General features: G+C 40.0%; 3 protein-coding genes across 5 annotated transcripts; 2 read left to right on the top strand and 1 right to left on the bottom strand.

The window, feature by feature from the left end:
- The first annotated feature begins 468 nt into the window (after positions 1-468).
- Positions 469-5,335, top strand: LOC129598015 (uncharacterized). Its single transcript, XM_055495752.1, has 9 exons — positions 469-1,303; positions 2,206-2,369; positions 2,648-2,744; positions 2,925-3,004; positions 3,116-3,290; positions 3,387-3,606; positions 3,733-3,911; positions 4,324-4,677; positions 4,866-5,335. The coding sequence occupies exons 1-9, from the start codon at positions 1,211-1,213 to the stop codon at positions 4,971-4,973; spliced, it is 1,470 nt and encodes a 489-aa protein (XP_055351727.1). The 5' UTR covers positions 469-1,210; the 3' UTR covers positions 4,974-5,335.
- Positions 5,336-5,493: 158 nt separating this feature from the next.
- Positions 5,494-10,112, bottom strand: LOC129598014 (RAC serine/threonine-protein kinase-like). Its single transcript, XM_055495750.1, has 3 exons — positions 9,339-10,112; positions 7,063-7,589; positions 5,494-6,324 (listed from the first exon to the last, which is right to left on the bottom strand). The coding sequence occupies exons 1-3, from the start codon at positions 9,847-9,849 to the stop codon at positions 5,860-5,862; spliced, it is 1,503 nt and encodes a 500-aa protein (XP_055351725.1). The 5' UTR covers positions 9,850-10,112; the 3' UTR covers positions 5,494-5,859.
- Positions 10,113-14,321: 4,209 nt separating this feature from the next.
- LOC129597945 (calcineurin B homologous protein 1-like) lies at positions 14,322-18,390 on the top strand. Of its 3 annotated transcripts, none has more exons than XM_055495651.1 (6): positions 14,322-14,735; positions 14,977-15,172; positions 16,394-16,466; positions 16,558-16,638; positions 17,123-17,336; positions 18,071-18,390. In XM_055495651.1, the coding sequence occupies exons 2-6, from the start codon at positions 15,106-15,108 to the stop codon at positions 18,203-18,205; spliced, it is 570 nt and encodes a 189-aa protein (XP_055351626.1). In that variant the 5' UTR covers positions 14,322-14,735; positions 14,977-15,105; the 3' UTR covers positions 18,206-18,390. The 3 variants fall into 3 exon arrangements, with proteins under 3 accessions (XP_055351626.1, XP_055351625.1, XP_055351624.1); XM_055495650.1 differs by having other exon boundaries at positions 14,864-15,172; XM_055495649.1 differs by having other exon boundaries at positions 14,804-15,172.
- Positions 18,391-18,844: the final 454 nt, after the last annotated feature.

Raw genomic sequence — 18,844 nt, 5'->3', positions numbered from 1 at the left:
TAGGAATTTTGATTGTTATTTACTTTTGATGTAATAATAATAACATACAATTTGCTAGTTAAGCTATAGTGCTAAGTATATACTAACCAGTAAGTCTTAAAATTATTCAAATTGTACTTAATTTGTGACGCATGCTCGTAGCGCAATTACACTATATGTAGCGTTCTGAGCACATCCCTTGCAGTTCGATACATAACGGCGTTTGTAATTGTATCCTACGCCTAAGGTGCTGAAATACTGTTCCAAAATTTCTGATTATGAAATGAAAAATTAAGAAGTAATCGGAATTTTGACGAATACAGTGGTATCCAAAACCCGGAGCATGCAAGCCAGTTGAAGCCGGGTAAGGGTGGAGTCCTTTGATGCCCAGCCAACCAGAACAAGCCTTGCTTTATCAACGCGTGCTGACTTTTGTGTGCAAGTCGCGCAGCAGCCCACGGTCTTCACCCTTTTATAGTGAGTTTAGTCTTTACGATATCGCCCGAAGTGCACTGGCTCTATCAGTTTTCCTTCTAGAAACAAAGTGCAGCTCCAGCTGGCCTCATCATAATCATCAACTAAAAATTTCAGTGTGGAAGAAAGTAATCAGGAACCGGAGAGCGGAACGTTTCCGGTTTCCTGGTTGCGTTCGGCAGAATGCCAGAATCAGTGCGTGTCAGGTCTCGGCGTCTCGTGTCAGGCAGCGCTTGGCGAGCATTTGTCTGCATATATGAATGATATGAGCTTGATGAATCTCACAATCAGCTGGACTGGCAGTCACTCGACCTGAGAGTAATTCGTCCACAAAGGGATCTGGAAAACGGCGGACCTTTTTTTTGCAACGGAAACAGTGCGCAGTATCTCCGTAGCCACTCTGACTTGTTAGTTGTACTTGTTACTGACGCAGTGGCAGCGGCATCGGTTGTGTTGTGCAGCCCTCCATTTGAGCCAGGTCGTGCAACGCACAAGGTTGCACAGCAGATTGATTTGCGTTTAGCAGTGGGTATCGAAGCGTTTGCTGGTTTAGCCCTGTCTGATGTTATCTTCCGGCGATGCCAGCCCGTGATGCACCGTTACCGTTGACGTTTCCTGCTACATACAAGCATCAAATCGTTGTCTCTTTTGATTGCTTTTGAGATTTTTGGGAGTTGGATTTTGGAGTCCCATGCTCAGTGAAGCCATCTGGGAGAACGATTTGTAAAGTGGACAGTGACTATCGTGCGAGATCTCCATGGTATCGACGATGGAAGAGGAAATTGTCCGCATTGCCAAGAAATTAGGCGAAAATCCCAAGCTCATGAGGAAGAATTTGGTCAAGGCTGAGGTAACAATACGACGTTGAAACTGACTTGAAGAAATGTGAATGCGATGATTGTAACGTGATTCAGTTCAATTGATATTGAAGGAATTCCTTATTTACTCAAGTAAACAGCAATATGGGTAGCAGGGTATGAATTTAAGGAAAATGTGTCTATCGATGTTCTGCGGAGGCATGTTGATTACAAAAATGTTTTATCTGCAGTTGCGGTTTGCTCTGTCTTATCTCTAAGATTTCACTAATACGAGTACACTTGCACACTTTGTATTTATGCTGGATTTAGTGATCTTACAACATCGCACATGATTATACATAACTGACATTAGTTATTGGTGAACGTAAGGTCACTAAGATTTGCTAATTCTTCACAGTCACATCCGCAGTGGTTACAGTATTGTGTAATATTCAAATTTGCAATTGTAAACTGCAAGCGCTTCAGAGTGGTTTTGTTTTCCTGGATATGTGCATCCTCGATATTCTCGTTATTAATGCATGTTTTATTTATTCTTTCTCCTAATAACGGCTTTTCGCGGACGTCATCCACCCATGCAGAAACCTGTGCGCGGTCATTCGCGGAAGAAGATACTCAGCAGTCTCAGCATCTGTGCGGTTCATGAATATTATACAATAACAATCGCTGAATTGCGGAAGTGGTGTAATATTTATATTCTAGTCCGTATGGCAGTATCTATACATGTTTTGTTTTGTTGGTTTCCGCCTTTCCGGGTGTGGGTATATTAAGGATCGTCTGTTTTATAAACTTATACGTGTTTACTGATTTTAATAAATTAATAATCGCCGTGGTCGCTCATTAATAAAAATTTAAGGACTGTTGCACGGGGCTGTGTCAAAATGGATAGTACGAAGTTTATTGACATTTAAATTATTTTAATGTGTGGATCTTGCAGGCATTTGCCGTTGCCGTGGACAATATTCCCCAGAATTTGGATAGCAGTTTTTATTCTACTAGCAGAGGAGACAGTTTTGTATTCGGCCGTCCACTCGAATGTCTCACCACTATTCCTACGGTTATCAATTACAATGACCGATTTTATCCCATAAATGTGCCGACGTGAGTTACCTGAAACTATAGATATATAACATTTTTGTATCTAAGCCATCTAAGCGTATCAGCATGGTGAACGTATCACTCCTTAAGCGTGCTGGACTGTAGCGGTAGTGTACAAAATGATATTCTTAAGTAGCATTTTATTTTTTCATATGCATGCGTATTACGGTATTTCAATCAATAGTTTCGAGAAATCCAAAGATTAAATACTACCGAGCAGAACAGAAAATTTTAGAGGAAACAGTTCTGCCTTCTCAGTATTTGTGCTCGCTTTACTGTAGAATTGCCTATGATCTCGGGCAGAAGCTCATGGAAAATAGTGGAGTCACTGGCATTGGTCGTATACCACCGAACGCCAAGCGAATGGAGAAAACTATGGTATGTCTGTTATTTGAAATTATTCTGGAATTTAATACATTTTTAATTGCCGGCACCATATCGCCACGGGCATAATTGACATTTTGCGTAAAGGTTAATTGTAGGCTGTCCAGCCCAGCTGGATGAATAGAGTGGGCTTCTATTGAAGTGATGATTAAGACTGTCTGGAATCATTTGTAGGAAGCAATCGATTCGGGAGCGACTGTCCGTAAGCTTCCCGGCTTGCACGTGCATGATCTCGGTGGTTTGTTAAAGCAGTGGTACGTGGGAATTGCGTTATTTCCGGACGGGCGCACCTCATTTTCTATGTGTGCATGTCTTCAAAGGAAACCTATTATTTAGCAAATGAATAGGTCTTTTAATTAATGTAGGACGAGAATGCTTCCCTCTCCGATTCTGCCGGATTTTGTCTCAATTTATTTCCTGCTGATTTGTGAAAAAATCAGCTTGCGGAAGATGAGCGAAATGGAAGCGTACGCCCAGTTATTATTCTTTGCAAAGTATATCCCCTTGCGTTACAAGGAATTATTGGCCTATCTTTCCTATGTAAGTGCTGCAGGATTGGATCATTAGAAAGGCAACACCATTAGGAAGTCATTCCGCGAAAAATTTTTGCTCAAACACGTTACCGTTCTTTTGTAGGTTCTGTGGAACATTTCGCAGAAATCTGATCTCAATGGCATGACCGCAAAGAATCTGGCTATCTGCTGTCCACATCTGTTTATTGGCTCCTTTGCACAACGTTTGGTCAGCGCCCATCAGCTGCAGTCACTGATTTATCTCATGGAGTTCTTTATTTCCAATCCGCATATCTTGTTGTCTGATGACAAAGCCGCGGTCTTGAAAGAGAATAAGGAAGAAGGTGCCGTTCACGTTTGCTTCCTTGTCAATATTCTTTATTATTGCCGACCGAGACACTTAGCACTGTCATTCGGTTTTCGCGCCCCCCGTACTGTTCCAAATTCTCAACTTCGCTGTGTGGTTGTAGTCTTCCGCTTGACGTTGTCCAAACCAGTAATGGATCCCTTTTTTACATTCCCACCCGTTTCATCTAATAGTCATGCCTTCCCGGCATCACGAACCGGAATTCGCCACAGTAACGTCCAAGGTCGTGGTGTGCCGTTCAAGGCACTAAACAGCCTGGCTATGGACATAAAAAACCGAATTGTGAGTAGGCAGCAAATCGGTGAATTATTTTCACGAGTTTTGACATGAGTGAAAGCACATATGCTACAGTAGGGTGCTCTCAATTTTGTGTTTACATAAAATCTTCGTTAATCCGTATAATATGGCTGGTTTTTTATTTCCGGTTTCCTGTGGACTAGTTTTTGCCATTTGTTTATGACGAATGTTTCTAGAACTAAAGAATAGTAACAGTGTTAGTATTGTCTGTCAAAACAATATTAGTATTGTACTTGTGAAAATACAGTACTGCATTCCTGTAAAGCGAACATAAACATTAGCTTAAAGAACAGTCGTTATGCATTTGATTATAGTTTTTCATAATATTAGCCCTGTTTTTACTTGAACCGTTGTTATCGTTTGCGCTAATGTTGACTTATGAACCGCTTTTTAACAGCGGGAAGGTTTGGGAATAGCTTGTTTGAAACCGGTTGAAGATGATACGGTGGAGGAGGCCAGCTCCAGTCCCAAGATGCGCTTTGTATCACCGGAAATGTGTTCTCCCATAACCGCGCCCGCCCTGGATGCCACACTGGACATGCCCGACAACATCTATGCGCTGATTACGCCGCCAAGGGATCAGTTTCGTGCCAAACGACACAGCTCCACCCGTGCCAGTGTTATCTCACGGCGGAGCTATGATGATCTGGATCTGCATGAGAACTTCAGCGGTGATATGGTCTTTGGTCCCTTTGCGTTAGACTTCGATCATGATGCGGAGGACTGGTGCAGTCCGCAACGCTCTTACGTGGTAGGAAAGCTGTCTGCAATTTCTTGATTAGCTGCGGGATAAGTTAAAGGCAATTTACCGTACTTCCAGTATACGAAATTATCAACAGAATAGGTATTAGGTATCTGTGCCGTCGTGTATTGTTTATTGTTAATTTTTTAGTAGTTCATTCTGCCAAAACTATAATATTCCGGTTTTATAATTATTAGAGCACTGCTAGTCGGACATTTTCTGCGGACTCCTTTGTGACTGCGAATGAAGATGTTTTCGAAAACGAGTATCGCCAGCAGCGATCCAACGTTTCGGTCCGACGGTGACCAGTTGATGATGTTCCTGTGCAATGTCCACCCACAATGCTTTCGCGAAATTGCACAACCTCGGTAGTATTTTACCTGTCGTTATTGTTCCAGCCTACCGAAATTTTTATGGCTATATTTGGTTTTCTCGTTTTTTTTCCGAGGGTTATTTTTTTGTTAAAACACACGTCGTAATATTCATTAGAAAGTTTTAATGAATGTAATTTGTTCTCATGGCTGCACTTATGAGATCATGTAATTTTCTCTATTTTTTGCATCGCTGGTGTGCGAAGATGATGATTGATTTGGGCTAGCTTTCGTAGTAAGATGTATTATTCGTCGTTTGTCTGTCCTGAGCGTCAAGTAAATGCGTTTCAGCATCAGAGAGTTTGTGTGGTAACCGGCGACTAACCGCAAGGTTGTGCTCATCGTGTTGCGGTTGGCGGTAAAATCAGGATCTAGCTTCTGGAAAATAAAAGTGCTCTGTTCGGTAAGCTTGTATTTCTACCCATATCGAAGTTAAAATTGCAGGCGAGAAAAGAAACAGGCTTCTAATCTTACGGGCCGCTGTAGAAGTGATGCGTTAACACATTCCAGCGCGAAAAAAGCTGTGAGGAATGACAACCACCATTTTGTCTATCCATCGGAATAACTAACGAAAAAAACAGGGAGAATGCGAAAACACCATCGAAGTGCCAGAAGAAAAAAGCCCATAACACTGCCACAAAACTAAAATCGATCAACGTTTATCCTCCATGCATCACTACTACAAATGCGAACAAAAACAAAAAAACGCCTAAAATTTCTCACTGTAAACATAATAATCCCCATCCCAATCGATACCATCCCACGCCCATCAAACGCGCGTTGGGAATACGCCCACGCTTCCGTGCACAGAAAATTTCGCTCAGCGGTCATCCGCATCGACGGACATCTGCGATTCCCGACGGTCGCCGTGGTAGGAGAACTCAGTGAAGTACGGCGCATCCTCTTCCGTAATGGATGCCAGGGCGCCCGGACGGGGCGGTGTCAACTCTACCGACTCACCGGTGAATTCCTGCTCGAAATATCGCGTATCCGTCTCGTCCGACACCTGTGGTTTAAAGGGCGGTGTGTACTTCTTATTCACCAAGTCGTCCCAGTTGACGCTGGCGAAGAACGGATGTGCCTTAATGTCCGCGCTATCACCGCGTCCGCCACCCAGACGACGGGAGGGATCTTTCACGAGCAGTGCCGATAGAATACTTTTGGCTTGTTCTGATAAGATTTTTGGAAACTTCACCTCGGAGACGAGAATCATCTCGAAGAGGACGTCATGATCTTGGTTGTAAAACGGAAGGCGTCCGCACATCATTTCATACATCACCACGCCCTGCATATGAAAATAATCACGTTGATGAGGTATGCTAGAACCCAAAATCGTCGTAAAAAACTGAATTGTTAATAAATGAATCATTTACAAGCATTTCTACAGATCTGAATTTCAATCTCCAAAATAGTCAAATGTTTCAAAACAACCAAAACAACATGTCAAAGTTTCAAATGTCTTCAAAATAATCAAATATAATCACATACTTCGATTATTCTTCGCAAGAATGTATTAATTAATAACTGATAATTTGAAAAACTAACCACATCGGCAGTGATATGTGCTGCCGAAATGCGTCAAGACGGGAGGACAGCGAAAAGTAGCAAACAAATGATCAGTGAACAACTACGGCCTCTACCTAACCATAAGGTTGAATATCCTGATACGGCTGATAGGTATGAAACGGTCTGTTGCATAATAAACAGTATGTACCAATATTCTTTCACGAATCTATAACCTATCCACAATTAAGTACGCATCATGCAAATATAACTCAAGGCCTTAAGCAAGATAAACCAAATCTATCGGTAGGTACCGAACGAAGCAAGTTTTTCAACGTTTCAAAAACCACAAGATACTGGACATGTGCACTGTTCGTTATGCTGATACTGTGTCAACTTCATTAATCAAGCATTCCGCTTTCCTCATTAATCAAGCATTCCGTTAATAATTTTAACCCAAAATATTCTATTGTCCCCAAAAAGTAATATTTACAAGATACAGAATTTTCAACAATCTTACCAATCCCCACCAATCCACAGCGCGCCCATAATCGTTTTCATCAAGAACCTCTGGAGCTAAATACTCCGGCGTGCCGCAGAAAGTTTTGGTTCGGGCACCATATGTAATGTACTCTTTGCACAATCCAAAGTCGGCAATTTTAATATGCCCATCTTTATCCAGGAGCAAATTCTCTAGTTTTAAATCTCGGTACACGACACCCATTTCGTGCAGATAACCAATGGCCGAAAGGATTTCGGCTGAATAAAATCGAGCCTTATCTTCGCTGAAAATCCTTTCCCGTGAGAGATGAAAAAATAATTCCCCGCCGTTCACATATTCCATAACGAAACATAGTCGATCATTGGTTTGGAACGAATATTTTAGCTGGGTAATGAAAGGATGTCGGCAGTTTTGGAGGACGCGGTTTTCGGTCAATGTATGGGCCACTTCATCCTTGGCAATGATGACCTCCTTTTTCAAGATTTTCATAGCGTAAAGCTGGCTGGTGTTTTTTTCCCGGCAGAGGATAACCTTGCCAAACGTTCCTGGAACAAAACGCATAGCTAAACCAATTTGAAAACATGAATTTGCAAACTTTTAAGTCATTTATTTGGAAATTTTCATTCGGTGTGTTTCATTCTCGTAATTACTGCCCGACTGCGAAAGGTTAGCAAATGTCCCTGCGGCAGGAGATAAAATCATGCACTTACAACTTGTTATAATACGTATTCAACGACACCAAGAAAACAGATTGATATAAAAACAAGGATAACCCAGAAAAACATATCGTATGAAAGTGAGAAATACTTCATCAGATTCGAAAAACGGGGTTCAAAGCTGTCGGTCTAAAACTCCGCATGATGTAATAATTACGGTTATCGAATAAATACTGAAAAATCAAATACGCCTGCTTTACCACTATAAATAGATTCTGTTTTTCACGGATATCACTTATTTTAGCTACTTGCAACTGCGACTTGTAAGTTCTGACTTCTGAGTATACACATATGCATAGTACTGCACACATCAACATGACACTGCAACAGACACAAATACACAGAATGTCGTTCATTTTTACGCAATGTATTCGTCATACGCAAAAATCATGGTCTAATTTTCGAAGAAAACACTCATCAGTAAATATCGTATTTAAGTACCTGCAATCTCATTATCAACTATTATCACATAAACTATTGCCAATTACTATCAAATAGTATAATTATGTTACTACTGCCATTTGTAATCGAATAGTAAAAACATGATATTGTTATTATTATCGACACCATTCGCACCCAACAAACCACCGAAGCTTTTTATTAATGAGAATGTTATGAGCTATTTAATTTAATGTATATATTATTCATACAACAAGAAACCAGCACAGCTTACTGCAAATACAATATGAGAAGGGCACGAAACCATAAAACCGGCGCCCAGTTTTATAGTGCTGAAAAGTGGAAACCGTGCGTCAGCCTGTCAATGTCAGATACATTATCAAAATTAGCAGTAGGAAGCTTATTAAACCTGCAGCGGATAATCAATGTTCCGCTCGGCATACGGTAAACAAGCTGTTATGTAAGCAGCAACGACGTGTAGGCCGTGTAGGTAAGTAATGCAGCATTCCGTGCATACAACCGTATGACTAATGAAACCCAACACGGAACGTTAACGTTGAATAAACATTCCGATCAATAGATGGGGAGCTAATCCCACTCGATATTTTCCAACAGAAAAAAGCTTCATTAAAACCAGCCATCCCATTACAAGCCGTATTAAAAATACGGATTGCTCCAAGAACAGTATGAAAACAAGCGGAATACAGGATCTGCTTCCGAAAAAATTAGAGGAAAAAAATTAAGTACCTGAAATTCTGAATTTACGTAGACTTGCTACTTTTCTAAATTACTTAACTCTAGAAATTAATTATTTGGTAGTTTGCTGTTTGCAGAAGTTTTCTGCAATTTAAATTTTTTTAATGCAATAAAAATTGCGTGTGTATACAATCTCATACAAAGTATTATGTTTTAGATTGCTGCGTTTTAGATCTCAGTTTATTAAATTCATTTCACACTAGCTTTGTCTTATAGAAAATAAAAATACCGTACTCTATGAATTGTGTAGTGGACAAAATAAATGGTGGACAAAATGAATGGTGGACAAAACGATGGGTGGACAAAACGATGGGTGGACAAAATGAATGGTGGACAAAATGAATAGACACGGAGTGGACGGTCTGTTAATAAAATAATAAATTAGAAAATTCGGGAAGAAAAACACCGACAAAAGAACCTCACCTTTTCCCAACATTTTAATAAATTCGAAATCTTCCAGAGTAATCTTGCGGCCCTCCTTGTGGACTTTACTGGACGTTCCTATGGCCAGTTGGCGGCCGGATTGTTGTGCGCCCGGTGCAATGTTCATGAAATCCTGCTGCACGGGACCGTCTTCCAGCGTCAGCTTTTCGGCGACACTTTGAATGGCTCGGCACCATTCATCGCGATCTTTGTCGTTCTCCGCATTGAACATGCGCTCAATGACCGTCGTCAGCTGGAGACCGCGGATGAGAAAAGTATTTGGCTTCGGTTTGTCCACTTTCATTATCTGGCATCCTTTCACGGTGAAGCTATTCAGCGGATTGGAAAGATCCTCCTGGGGACGGTTTTTAAAGCCAATCAGCGAGCCATCTTCAAACAGTACGAAAAAACGCGGACGCCAGTTCTTAATGTGCTCGCCGCGCTTCAGCAGCCAGCCTTCCTTGACACGACGGACCTGTGATAAATTAGCGTTTGTCGTCTCAATATTCATCTTGCACACGTTAGGGGGCCATACGCCACAATACTATTTATCGGAAACTTCCACACGAATCAGAATCACAGTATTCAGTGGTGACTGAAGGATGTTGCATCCAGAAAAATAGATCGCGAAAATTTCTTCCAGGTAGGATATTTTGCGGGAAATGGGACACAATACGGGTGAGCGCTTTTAAAGCAAATCAATATGGGATCAGCAAATGCTGCAAATGCAACATGTTAGGTTGTTTTCAAACGACACGAGACGACAGATTCTTGTTTTTCATTTTATGTTGTTGTGAACCATCTTGTCCTGTGGGGAAGTGACGTATACGACTGTCAGTGATGGGCGGTAGGGTTTCCAGGGGCCGGCTCGCCTGTCTGGCCCCCCAGACGGGCACAAGCGGCACGTCTGTGTCACTCTGTAAGTGTACGGCACAAGCGCAGACTCAAAGCAGACAGCTACAGTGATGCACGTTAGGGGTAAATCGTGAATAATTCATTCAGAACAATTTATTTTTTTGGAACGCTGCTGAACAACAAGAGCGGGTCAGCCTTGCTGAAATTTACAGAATGGTGTGGAAACAACTCGATCCTGTTAACTTGTTTGATTACAGTACTAACCAGTAAGTAATTGGTTGCTACCGCGAAACGCTTTTTTTTCTAAAATTTTGGAGTAGTTTCCAGACTTTTTGGAAATAGCGTGCGTTTAGTTTGCGCAATTGCGAGGAATAGTTCTAAAACAGTATAACTACTGTACTTTACTGCATGGTCAGCTAAAGTACTTATCTGCGTACTTTTAATTCAAATAATTATAATAGTCAAGCATCTACCAGTTATACGTACATTGTACAGGACAGAATGGCCGATACCGATAGACACGAGTACAGTACAATACGTAAGACTTATGGTTAGCTGTATCGTTAAAGCAAGTAATAATATATTTTGCTAACAGTTTCTGTGATACCGTTGTTACGACTTCAGCGATGAATGATTATGTACAGTTTACATTCAGAAATATCTCATAAAAAAAGCCGAGCTCGGTGAAATCAAGACGTGCACACAACTAAAAGTCAATTCAATACCTACTTAGCTGTTCTACGATCGAGCGGTTGACCTTTTGATATATTGTACGCCTAGTGCAAACCAAAAATAATTTCATAATTGCAGCAAGTGCCGAACCATAAACCAAGTTACAGGCGCTTAGCAAAACCATCTACTTCCAAAAAACAATTTTCATCGCAAATTATTCATACTGTTGCTGTTAAATAAGTGTAAACCATAGCTGGATACGAGTAAGTACCGTACCGTAAATGCCGTGGTAAACCGGAAACTGAGCTCTGTCCACCTTCATTACTTAACCTCAAACCCTGTTTTTGACTTATCTGACTAGCTGCCGATGGTTAATAATCAACAATTTTAAGTATATTTCGGAACGTGTAAATTTCCGGAAAATGTAAATTTTGCTCATCGTCAGACGTCAGTTATAACAATATTATCGCTGACACTGTGATGTTATAAGGGCGGCTCCAGATTTGTTCAAACTTAATTCATTCGAATCCACTGGCAGGACATTCGTCGACCATAATAATTATCAATTTCTTCATTGATCATGAAAAACGCATCGACGTGCACTGTTCACTAATTGGTATTTCGCTCTGGACATACAGATATGTGCGCACAGGTCCAGAACTGTCAGCTCAGGTGTATAATGAATGATATGCACTTCTATATATCTGTTGTATATTAAAATTTTGTTCGTTAACTACAGACATGTATAGCTGGGCACCAATAAACTCACAGAAAAGCACTTTATTAAAAACCGCTACAATGAAGCAAACTATCTGTATACAGAATATGCGGCAGATACGGTATTGTAATACAAAGAAGCTGGCGCGTAACTCCGAAAACTTTTGGCTGCATCCCATGGAAACATGCTGACCACACACACCAGTGTACGTATTTGGGGCGAGTGGACACGTGTCGTTAGCTACCATGCACGGCTCCAGCTGTAGCGGACGTAGCGTAACACGGAAACCGACACACGATCGCGATGACCTCAAAAGCTAGGGTTATCAAGCGAGCCTTTCCCTCGACTGGCATTGATATGCAACGGGATGCTCCTGGAATTTCTCGAGACGAAGGAAAACAGTCGGACATTGTGACCTCGACCCCATGGAAAAGGCGCTGGCGCTGAGACGAACACTTCGATAGCGATCTAAAATAGCCGCATCTAATTTATCCAGCAATTGCAGCGACCGGCCGGAGCAGTAGCAAGCAGTAGCAGCGCAAGTAAAACAGAACAAAAACGCGAAATACCGGAAATTTACTCTAGACTGCCTGTTCTGTCCGCTGGTCCTTGGAACTTTCTGACATCTGAAACCCGCATCCACTTGTTTGACCTCTAACTGGTAAGCTTGAAGCAAGAGACGTCCGGAAACTGCAGCTGGAGACGTTTGAGTCGCTGAATACCTGGGACAACGGATCAGCACTGAAGTCCAACGAGGACGAGCAGCATCGGCAATGAGAATGGCACCAATGGCGGCGAATTTTGACAAAATTTGTTGTGCCATTCGTTGTTGGATGTTTATACGCATGCTGCTGCGCAATCCCCTTTTGGTTGATGTCTCTTATGTTATGCTCTTTGTCAGTTTTAATGATGCTGTACATTACTTGCATTAACAAAAAATTATTAGAACAGTAAATTAAGAATAACCGTCGGTGAAACATTGTAAAATTGCATTGTTGACCCATGGCCAACCGTACAGTGCAGACAGTCCAAAACTATTCTGGTTTAATATTAGGTACAATTTTAGTAAACGTTAAAACCGATCAACTGGTCCAAAATCATAGTCGAATTATTATATAGTAAAGAGTGCAGTTCATAGCTGTCATAAAGTTCTAAGGTGTGCTTCACACCTCTTAGGATATCGTGAGTTTCTGCAACACCTTCTGTAAAAATTCTAAGGGAAGGGATCACTTGATAATTTTGTAAATCCTTGTATTGTAGTTGGGTTCAATATTAGCAGTAAGCATTAATTATTTAATCCTTAAATTACAAGGAGGTGGACAATGAGCATTAAGGCATAACTGTATAAGCAGTAAATTAACGTGGAAACGCGAATTTCTAAATCCGATTTAAATTAAACGATTTGCTAGAAACCCATTTAACCCATACTGTATGTGCCATGAAACATAGCGCGCGCATATAGAAAAGTGTTTTTAAAACTGGCATCAAACTGGCTCCAAAACCAAAGTTAGAAAGTGAGGGAAGTGAGGTCACTCGCGCATTTTGAATATAAATTCATGACTGTCTGGAGTCTAGACTGAGCACATTTAAAATACTTGTAGACACACACATTATTATTTCAAATGCTTTCTGACGATAAATTATGCCAGAAATTTTTTATTGTGATCGATGCGGCATGTGCAGACGTTCATTTGCAATTCTCGGGCAAGTTGTATACGAAGTATTCGGTACATGTATTAACAATGGATATTGCTAAAGAGTAAAGACGCAGAAAACTTAGCGGTTTTGTAGTATCTAGTAATGATGACCATGAGTCCATGATAATATTACTTTACAAACAAATGCAGTAATTATGACTTATTAACTTCAGTAATTACGATTTCGTAGATATCATACTCACAAGCACAGAGATTTATGACTAGCTTATAGCTGCTTAATGTCTAAGTTGCCTAACCCAATTGTTTACCTTTAGGTTTATTTGGAGCGATGCTGTTCGTGACATATGTTGCTTTCTCTTCGATAAAAACATTTTAATCGCAACTCACAGCTTTACAATTGACACCTTTCAATACTACTTTTAATAGATAGAATATGCCGTGCTTTTTTAGAAGGCACAATAGTATAATCAAAAGATTTTACAGGTGCATGGTCATCTATAGTGCTCAAAAGCTTAAAAGTACAACTGGAGTTCGTACAGGGAAAATTAACTAAAAAGACCAGCTGGCTCCGACATGTTTGATTTACAGTTATAGCTTCTTCAGTTTCGATGTGTAGTTAATTATGTCATAATCCTTTTGCCACATCTATGTATGTATCTTGTACACCAGATTTATTTGCTAACTGCATTCTACGGTGCTCAAGAGATGGCATTTCTGTCGCTTGCCGAATGTGCAATTTTTGAAACTGCGCATCCGTCCACAGTCACACATGCTCTGTGCTTATAAAAGTGTACATCTCGCCGTTATCAGGTGTGTGGGATAATAACCGTGACCTTTGAACTTAAAGTTTTACTACGCGGATCGATACAGTAGAGTAGCTGCTAGCACAGTACTTCTCTTACAATTTTTGCTACTACCATAGGAAATTAAAAATCAGGTTTCGCGCATACCGATAGGAGTACCGGTTAGTGATGTTAACAATTTTCCAATTCAACAGGAGTACGCTGGCACGCAAGTAGCACCGCCCTGCTAGCCGATATCGTACTACACTTTTGCAGCATTCTCAAAATCAATAACATCTCCAGTAGATTTTGGAAGCCGCAATATATATAAACACACTTCTCCGCTGTGACATAGTGCAACCTCATACTTTAATTATCAAACCAGATGATCTCCCGTGTATTTACGTTAGGACCCTATGTAAACGGTGTTATTTCCATTTTTGTGGAAGCGCGCCGCCGCTCGCTGTACTCAAGTAGGGTGAAAATCTTTGCCTGGAATAAGTGCGTAGAACGTAACTCTACACCGCATCCATATCATTCCATAATATTGTGGAAAGCATTCATCGTCGGCACTTGTGTCCCTGCGCATTTGCATGCATATTGATTCGTTTTTCCATTGAAATCGTATTTTATTTTGCGAAGAGTTTGCCATACACGCATAAATAATTTTCGCGAATGTACATATACTGTATCCGCATGCTGTGCACATTTTGTAAGTACCCGGTATCGCAGAAAGTAAACGTACGCATGCGCACTTTATATAAGCACACTTACTCGCAGGTGCAAGTTTGCTCATTATAACAATATTATCAGCGACATACGATCTGACCTATAATTCAGGATCCATATAATCTGATTCCGAGCGGAAGTATCACTTGGGACGAGCCAAGCTTGCAGTGAGCTGGCTTTTGTTCACGGGAACGATCTAATTATATTGTATTTTGTGGAAGCAGCGGGCGCGCGCACGGTGCATCGTTCCGGTCCGCTTGCACCTTCTCAAGCGACACAATAATCTTGACGGTAGGATTTAAAGTGGATTTATCGCCCACTTTGCCTTTCCTCTGGACATCTATATTCCCAACATGGGCAACCGTTCCACTGTCATGCTGCAGAAGTCTGAAATTGCGGAAATCCAAGACGAAACCGGATGTAAGTGGATATCCTGGGCATCATATTATAAATTACCATAAGCACAACGCGTAATTTCAGTTAATTTTAAAATATATATTTATTACACAGATGTAAATATTCCAGTTAGAAAGTAATTTTTTTGGTTTTCTGTTGATAATTCACCTTGTAAGACTAAGACTGGCCTGTGGAACTGCACAATATTGTGCAATCGATATTAATAATGTTATGCCAATCTTACCGTTTGCTATATATAGATATATCCCTGTGTAATAATTACCTAGTTATGTTCGTATTTTGATCAAACTGTAAAGTCATGATCACTTGTCTATAATAAAAGGTACTCTAGAGTATTCTGTACGTATAGTAGAGTATTTCGACTAGACTTGAAGTCCCTTTTACGTTATCTGCTCTTGTGCCGTAATAATATATAATACGTTATTCTACACGAGCTGGAGTATTCTATATTCTATACGTTGAATTATCAAGCGGAATCAGGGGATATTTTGTATCCGTCCTTACCCAATACTTAATTAATTAATGGCAAACTCCAAAAACTAAAACCATATGCAGTGCTGAGAATAGCTGGATTAGTTTATAATATAATTATTAAGGTTGCTGAAACTCTATCTTTTAATCGTTCAAATCGTCGGACAACTAAATTTGCAAAACATTTGAGCTAATAAAATTTGTCTTGTCAAAAAATTGCGTACGAAACTAAAAATGTTCAGCAAACTGTCTTCCCTATGATGTTAGTTAAAGCCGGTCAAAACTTATCCCAATCTATGTGTGGAGGAAGGTGCCAGCTCAAAGTTTTAATTATTTAATATTACATTAATTAAACTGATTAAATTTCGAATGAAATGAATTCGTTTTTAACAGTGCAGACTTATTGTTATCTTAATTGGCTATTGCCAAATAAAAGAATAAAACAGAATATCACAAAGTTATTTATCCGTTTGAAATGCTCACTGCATACCCTCATTAGAGTAAACGCCATGTCATAAATATGCAGAAGGGAGTAAGATAGAGCATTCTACAACATGCATTCAAAGGAAATGGTATTTTTTCGCAAGAGCAACAGCATGTCCAAGTCGTTAACCAACGTAATAAAAGCGAACACAGCCGGCAACCGAGAGAGGAAAAGTACTTTAATTGTCCATGAACTGCCGATTGTAAACGGTATATAGCGTATTGATTACTAATGAATTCATTGTACGCTATATTTTTTTCTTTCAACAGTTACCGCCAATCAGATCGTGCGCTTATACAGCCGCTTTACAAGCCTGGATAAATCCAGCACAGGATCACTGAGGTGACACACACTGTGCAACATCATTCCATACGGACCGGAAGTGCTATTTTAATGTTTCGGTGTCGTATTGCTTATCGATTTACATTTCTAGCCGGGCTGATTTCCTGAGAATTCCAGAGTTGGCTATTAATCCATTAGGCGATAGAATTGTGCACTCGTTTTTCAAAGACTGGTAAGTTGTTGCTGCCGGTAACGTTAGCTAGTCTATGTATGTACCATAGTATGAAAAATAAAGGTTATAGCTACCTCTGAAACTTCACCAAAGAGCATTTCCCAGAAAGGTTGAACCAAAAAAGTAGCAGCACAAAATTTGATTTGTTGAACTATGGATTTGTCAAAGTATACATAGACTGCACCTTTCTGCGAACCGCTTAACTCAAGACGAGTATATACCTGGCAAACACATGATCGATAAAAGGTTATGTATTGTACAATGTATGTGTATAGTAGCATGAATAACATAATTTTCTAGTAATAAGCACATAATATAATTAATAAAACGTTTAATTTTTGCAACTGAGTTCGTAGAACAGTTAATTTCTTGCTTGTAGTTGCTTCAGTTATTCGGGTTGAGAAATACGAGACATGCTTTTGCGCGTTATACTCGTAAAGCAATCTGGAAACTGTGACTATCCTTTCTCGTTTTCTGACTGCAGCCCTGACGATCAAGTGAATTTTCGTCAGTTTGTAAAGATTCTGTCGATATTTCGCCCGATGAAACGGAGTCAAGAGCCCGTAATGAATACAAGGGAAAACAAGCTGAAATTTGCTTTTCAAATGTACGATTTGGATCAGGACAACAAAGTGTCAGCTGAGGAAATACTTACGGTTCTCCAGATGATGGTCGGTGTAAATATCAGCGATGACCAAGTAAGCACAGGCAGTCACGAACTGTCAGAAACGCTAATATTTAATTTGCATGGCCAACCGGCATCCGCAAAATAAATGCGTAGAAACCAAGAAGCTTCTCATACGCATCACAAAATACGGGTAATTTACCACAGAGGCCTATAATGATGAAATTTCATATACTTATATATATAAAATAGGAAATTAACTTGCAATGTAGAGTCAAAAAGAAAGGAGAGAAAAAAATTGTAAGATGGAGGCTATAGAAGAGAAAATTTGAAAAGGTTGACATTAAAGAAGTTAGCTTAAACTTAACCATTTGTAAGAAGTTTCTGCGCGGACTGTAGTAATTAACTTTGCCTGCTTGGATTCGACAGGAAAATGTATTATGACAGTTAAAAAGTCGTCATAGTGCACATGTATCAACTGCCGACACATCACACAATACCAAATTTGGTATTGTGTGATTGTTTGGTTAATACCAAACACTTGCACCATTTAACAATACCGATAACTGGATAATGGTCTATATTTGCGGAAATGTTGACTGCCTATACAACATAATCGCATTTGGGACACGTTGTATTATTCAAATGCCACAGATCCATAAACACAGGGGAGTCATGGCATATACTGCTGGGAACATTTCAGCTGACACTTACATCATTACGGGATATGCTTGAGCATGTTCAGGAGTTATAGCGGATACCGTATATGCACGTTGTTAGCAAGTGATTATCGAATATGTTTTACAGCTTCAGAAGATTGCCGGCATAACACTCCAGGAAAACGATCGTGACCACGACGGCTACATTACACTGGAGGAATTCTGCTCTGCAATGGCCGAAAGTGATGTGGATAATCGACTTTCTTTACGATTTCTTTCATAATCAAAAACTACAGAACTCTCTCTTTCTTGTTACTGTTAAATGTCAAAGGCAGTATTTCCAAAGAACAAATCATGCTCCCTTTTGTATAGCTTTCCGCTTGACTGCCTCTGTTATATTTTTTCTTGGAAGCTTACGTGTACGTACAACAGCCTGTCTTGTGCATAACAAAAATGTTTGTTCCCATATTCGCGGTGATGCGAAATCTCTAAGGAGGTTGATTTCGCTCATAATTCATGATGGCATTTTCAGCTTTAAGTATATACCACGCGCGCCCAGCGCATTACGTAGAATAGGTATGGTTAAGAATTGTTTTCATGTGTTGCTTTGAGCTTTGATGTTTCATGTTTACTTAATCGGATTAGGATGGATTTGGATAGTAATTGGATTAATTTGCGCTCCACCCATTTAATATTCAGGCCTGTAATACGTGACTGTATGTTAATTTATTAATGCACACTCAATACTGGTTCATAATACGTACATGAAAACAGTTGTGCAATAAATGTTGCGTAGAACGCACATGTAGCAAGGAACAAAATGCAAGTTAAACTTATTTTTTACTTGTTTTCATACGAGGTAACTATTAATCCTGTATGTTCTTAACAACAAGTATTTAACAATGCAATCTGTTATATGCAG

Source organism: Paramacrobiotus metropolitanus, unplaced genomic scaffold (assembly GCF_019649055.1).
Source record: "Paramacrobiotus metropolitanus isolate TYO unplaced genomic scaffold, Prichtersi_v1.0 Parri_scaffold0000112, whole genome shotgun sequence".
In the NCBI taxonomy this organism is placed as follows: domain Eukaryota; kingdom Metazoa; phylum Tardigrada; class Eutardigrada; order Parachela; family Macrobiotidae; genus Paramacrobiotus; species Paramacrobiotus metropolitanus.
This window is presented reverse-complemented; position numbering and strand designations above follow the sequence as displayed.

What these genes read in the sequence shown, in the direction of transcription:
- LOC129597945 (XM_055495651.1), top strand. Translation starts at nt 15,106, where the DNA reads ATGGGCAACCGTTCCACTGTCATGCTGCAGAAGTCTGAAATTGCGGAA. An exon ending in CACTCGTTTTTCAAAGACTG is followed by an intron (nt 16,639 to 17,122) that starts GTAAGTTGTTGC and finishes TTCTGACTGCAG; the next exon opens with CCCTGACGATCAAGTGAATT. An exon ending in TAAATATCAGCGATGACCAA is followed by an intron (nt 17,337 to 18,070) that starts GTAAGCACAGGC and finishes TATGTTTTACAG; the next exon opens with CTTCAGAAGATTGCCGGCAT.
- LOC129598015 (XM_055495752.1), top strand. Translation starts at nt 1,211, where the DNA reads ATGGTATCGACGATGGAAGAGGAAATTGTCCGCATTGCCAAGAAATTA. An exon ending in AGCGAATGGAGAAAACTATG is followed by an intron (nt 2,745 to 2,924) that starts GTATGTCTGTTA and finishes AATCATTTGTAG; the next exon opens with GAAGCAATCGATTCGGGAGC. An exon ending in GGTGGTTTGTTAAAGCAGTG is followed by an intron (nt 3,005 to 3,115) that starts GTACGTGGGAAT and finishes TAATTAATGTAG; the next exon opens with GACGAGAATGCTTCCCTCTC.
- LOC129598014 (XM_055495750.1), bottom strand. Translation starts at nt 9,849, where the DNA reads ATGAATATTGAGACGACAAACGCTAATTTATCACAGGTCCGTCGTGTC. An exon ending in TATTAAAATGTTGGGAAAAG is followed by an intron (nt 7,590 to 9,338) that starts GTGAGGTTCTTT and finishes GTTTTGTTCCAG; the next exon opens with GAACGTTTGGCAAGGTTATC. An exon ending in CTGTGGATTGGTGGGGATTG is followed by an intron (nt 6,325 to 7,062) that starts GTAAGATTGTTG and finishes TTTCATATGCAG; the next exon opens with GGCGTGGTGATGTATGAAAT.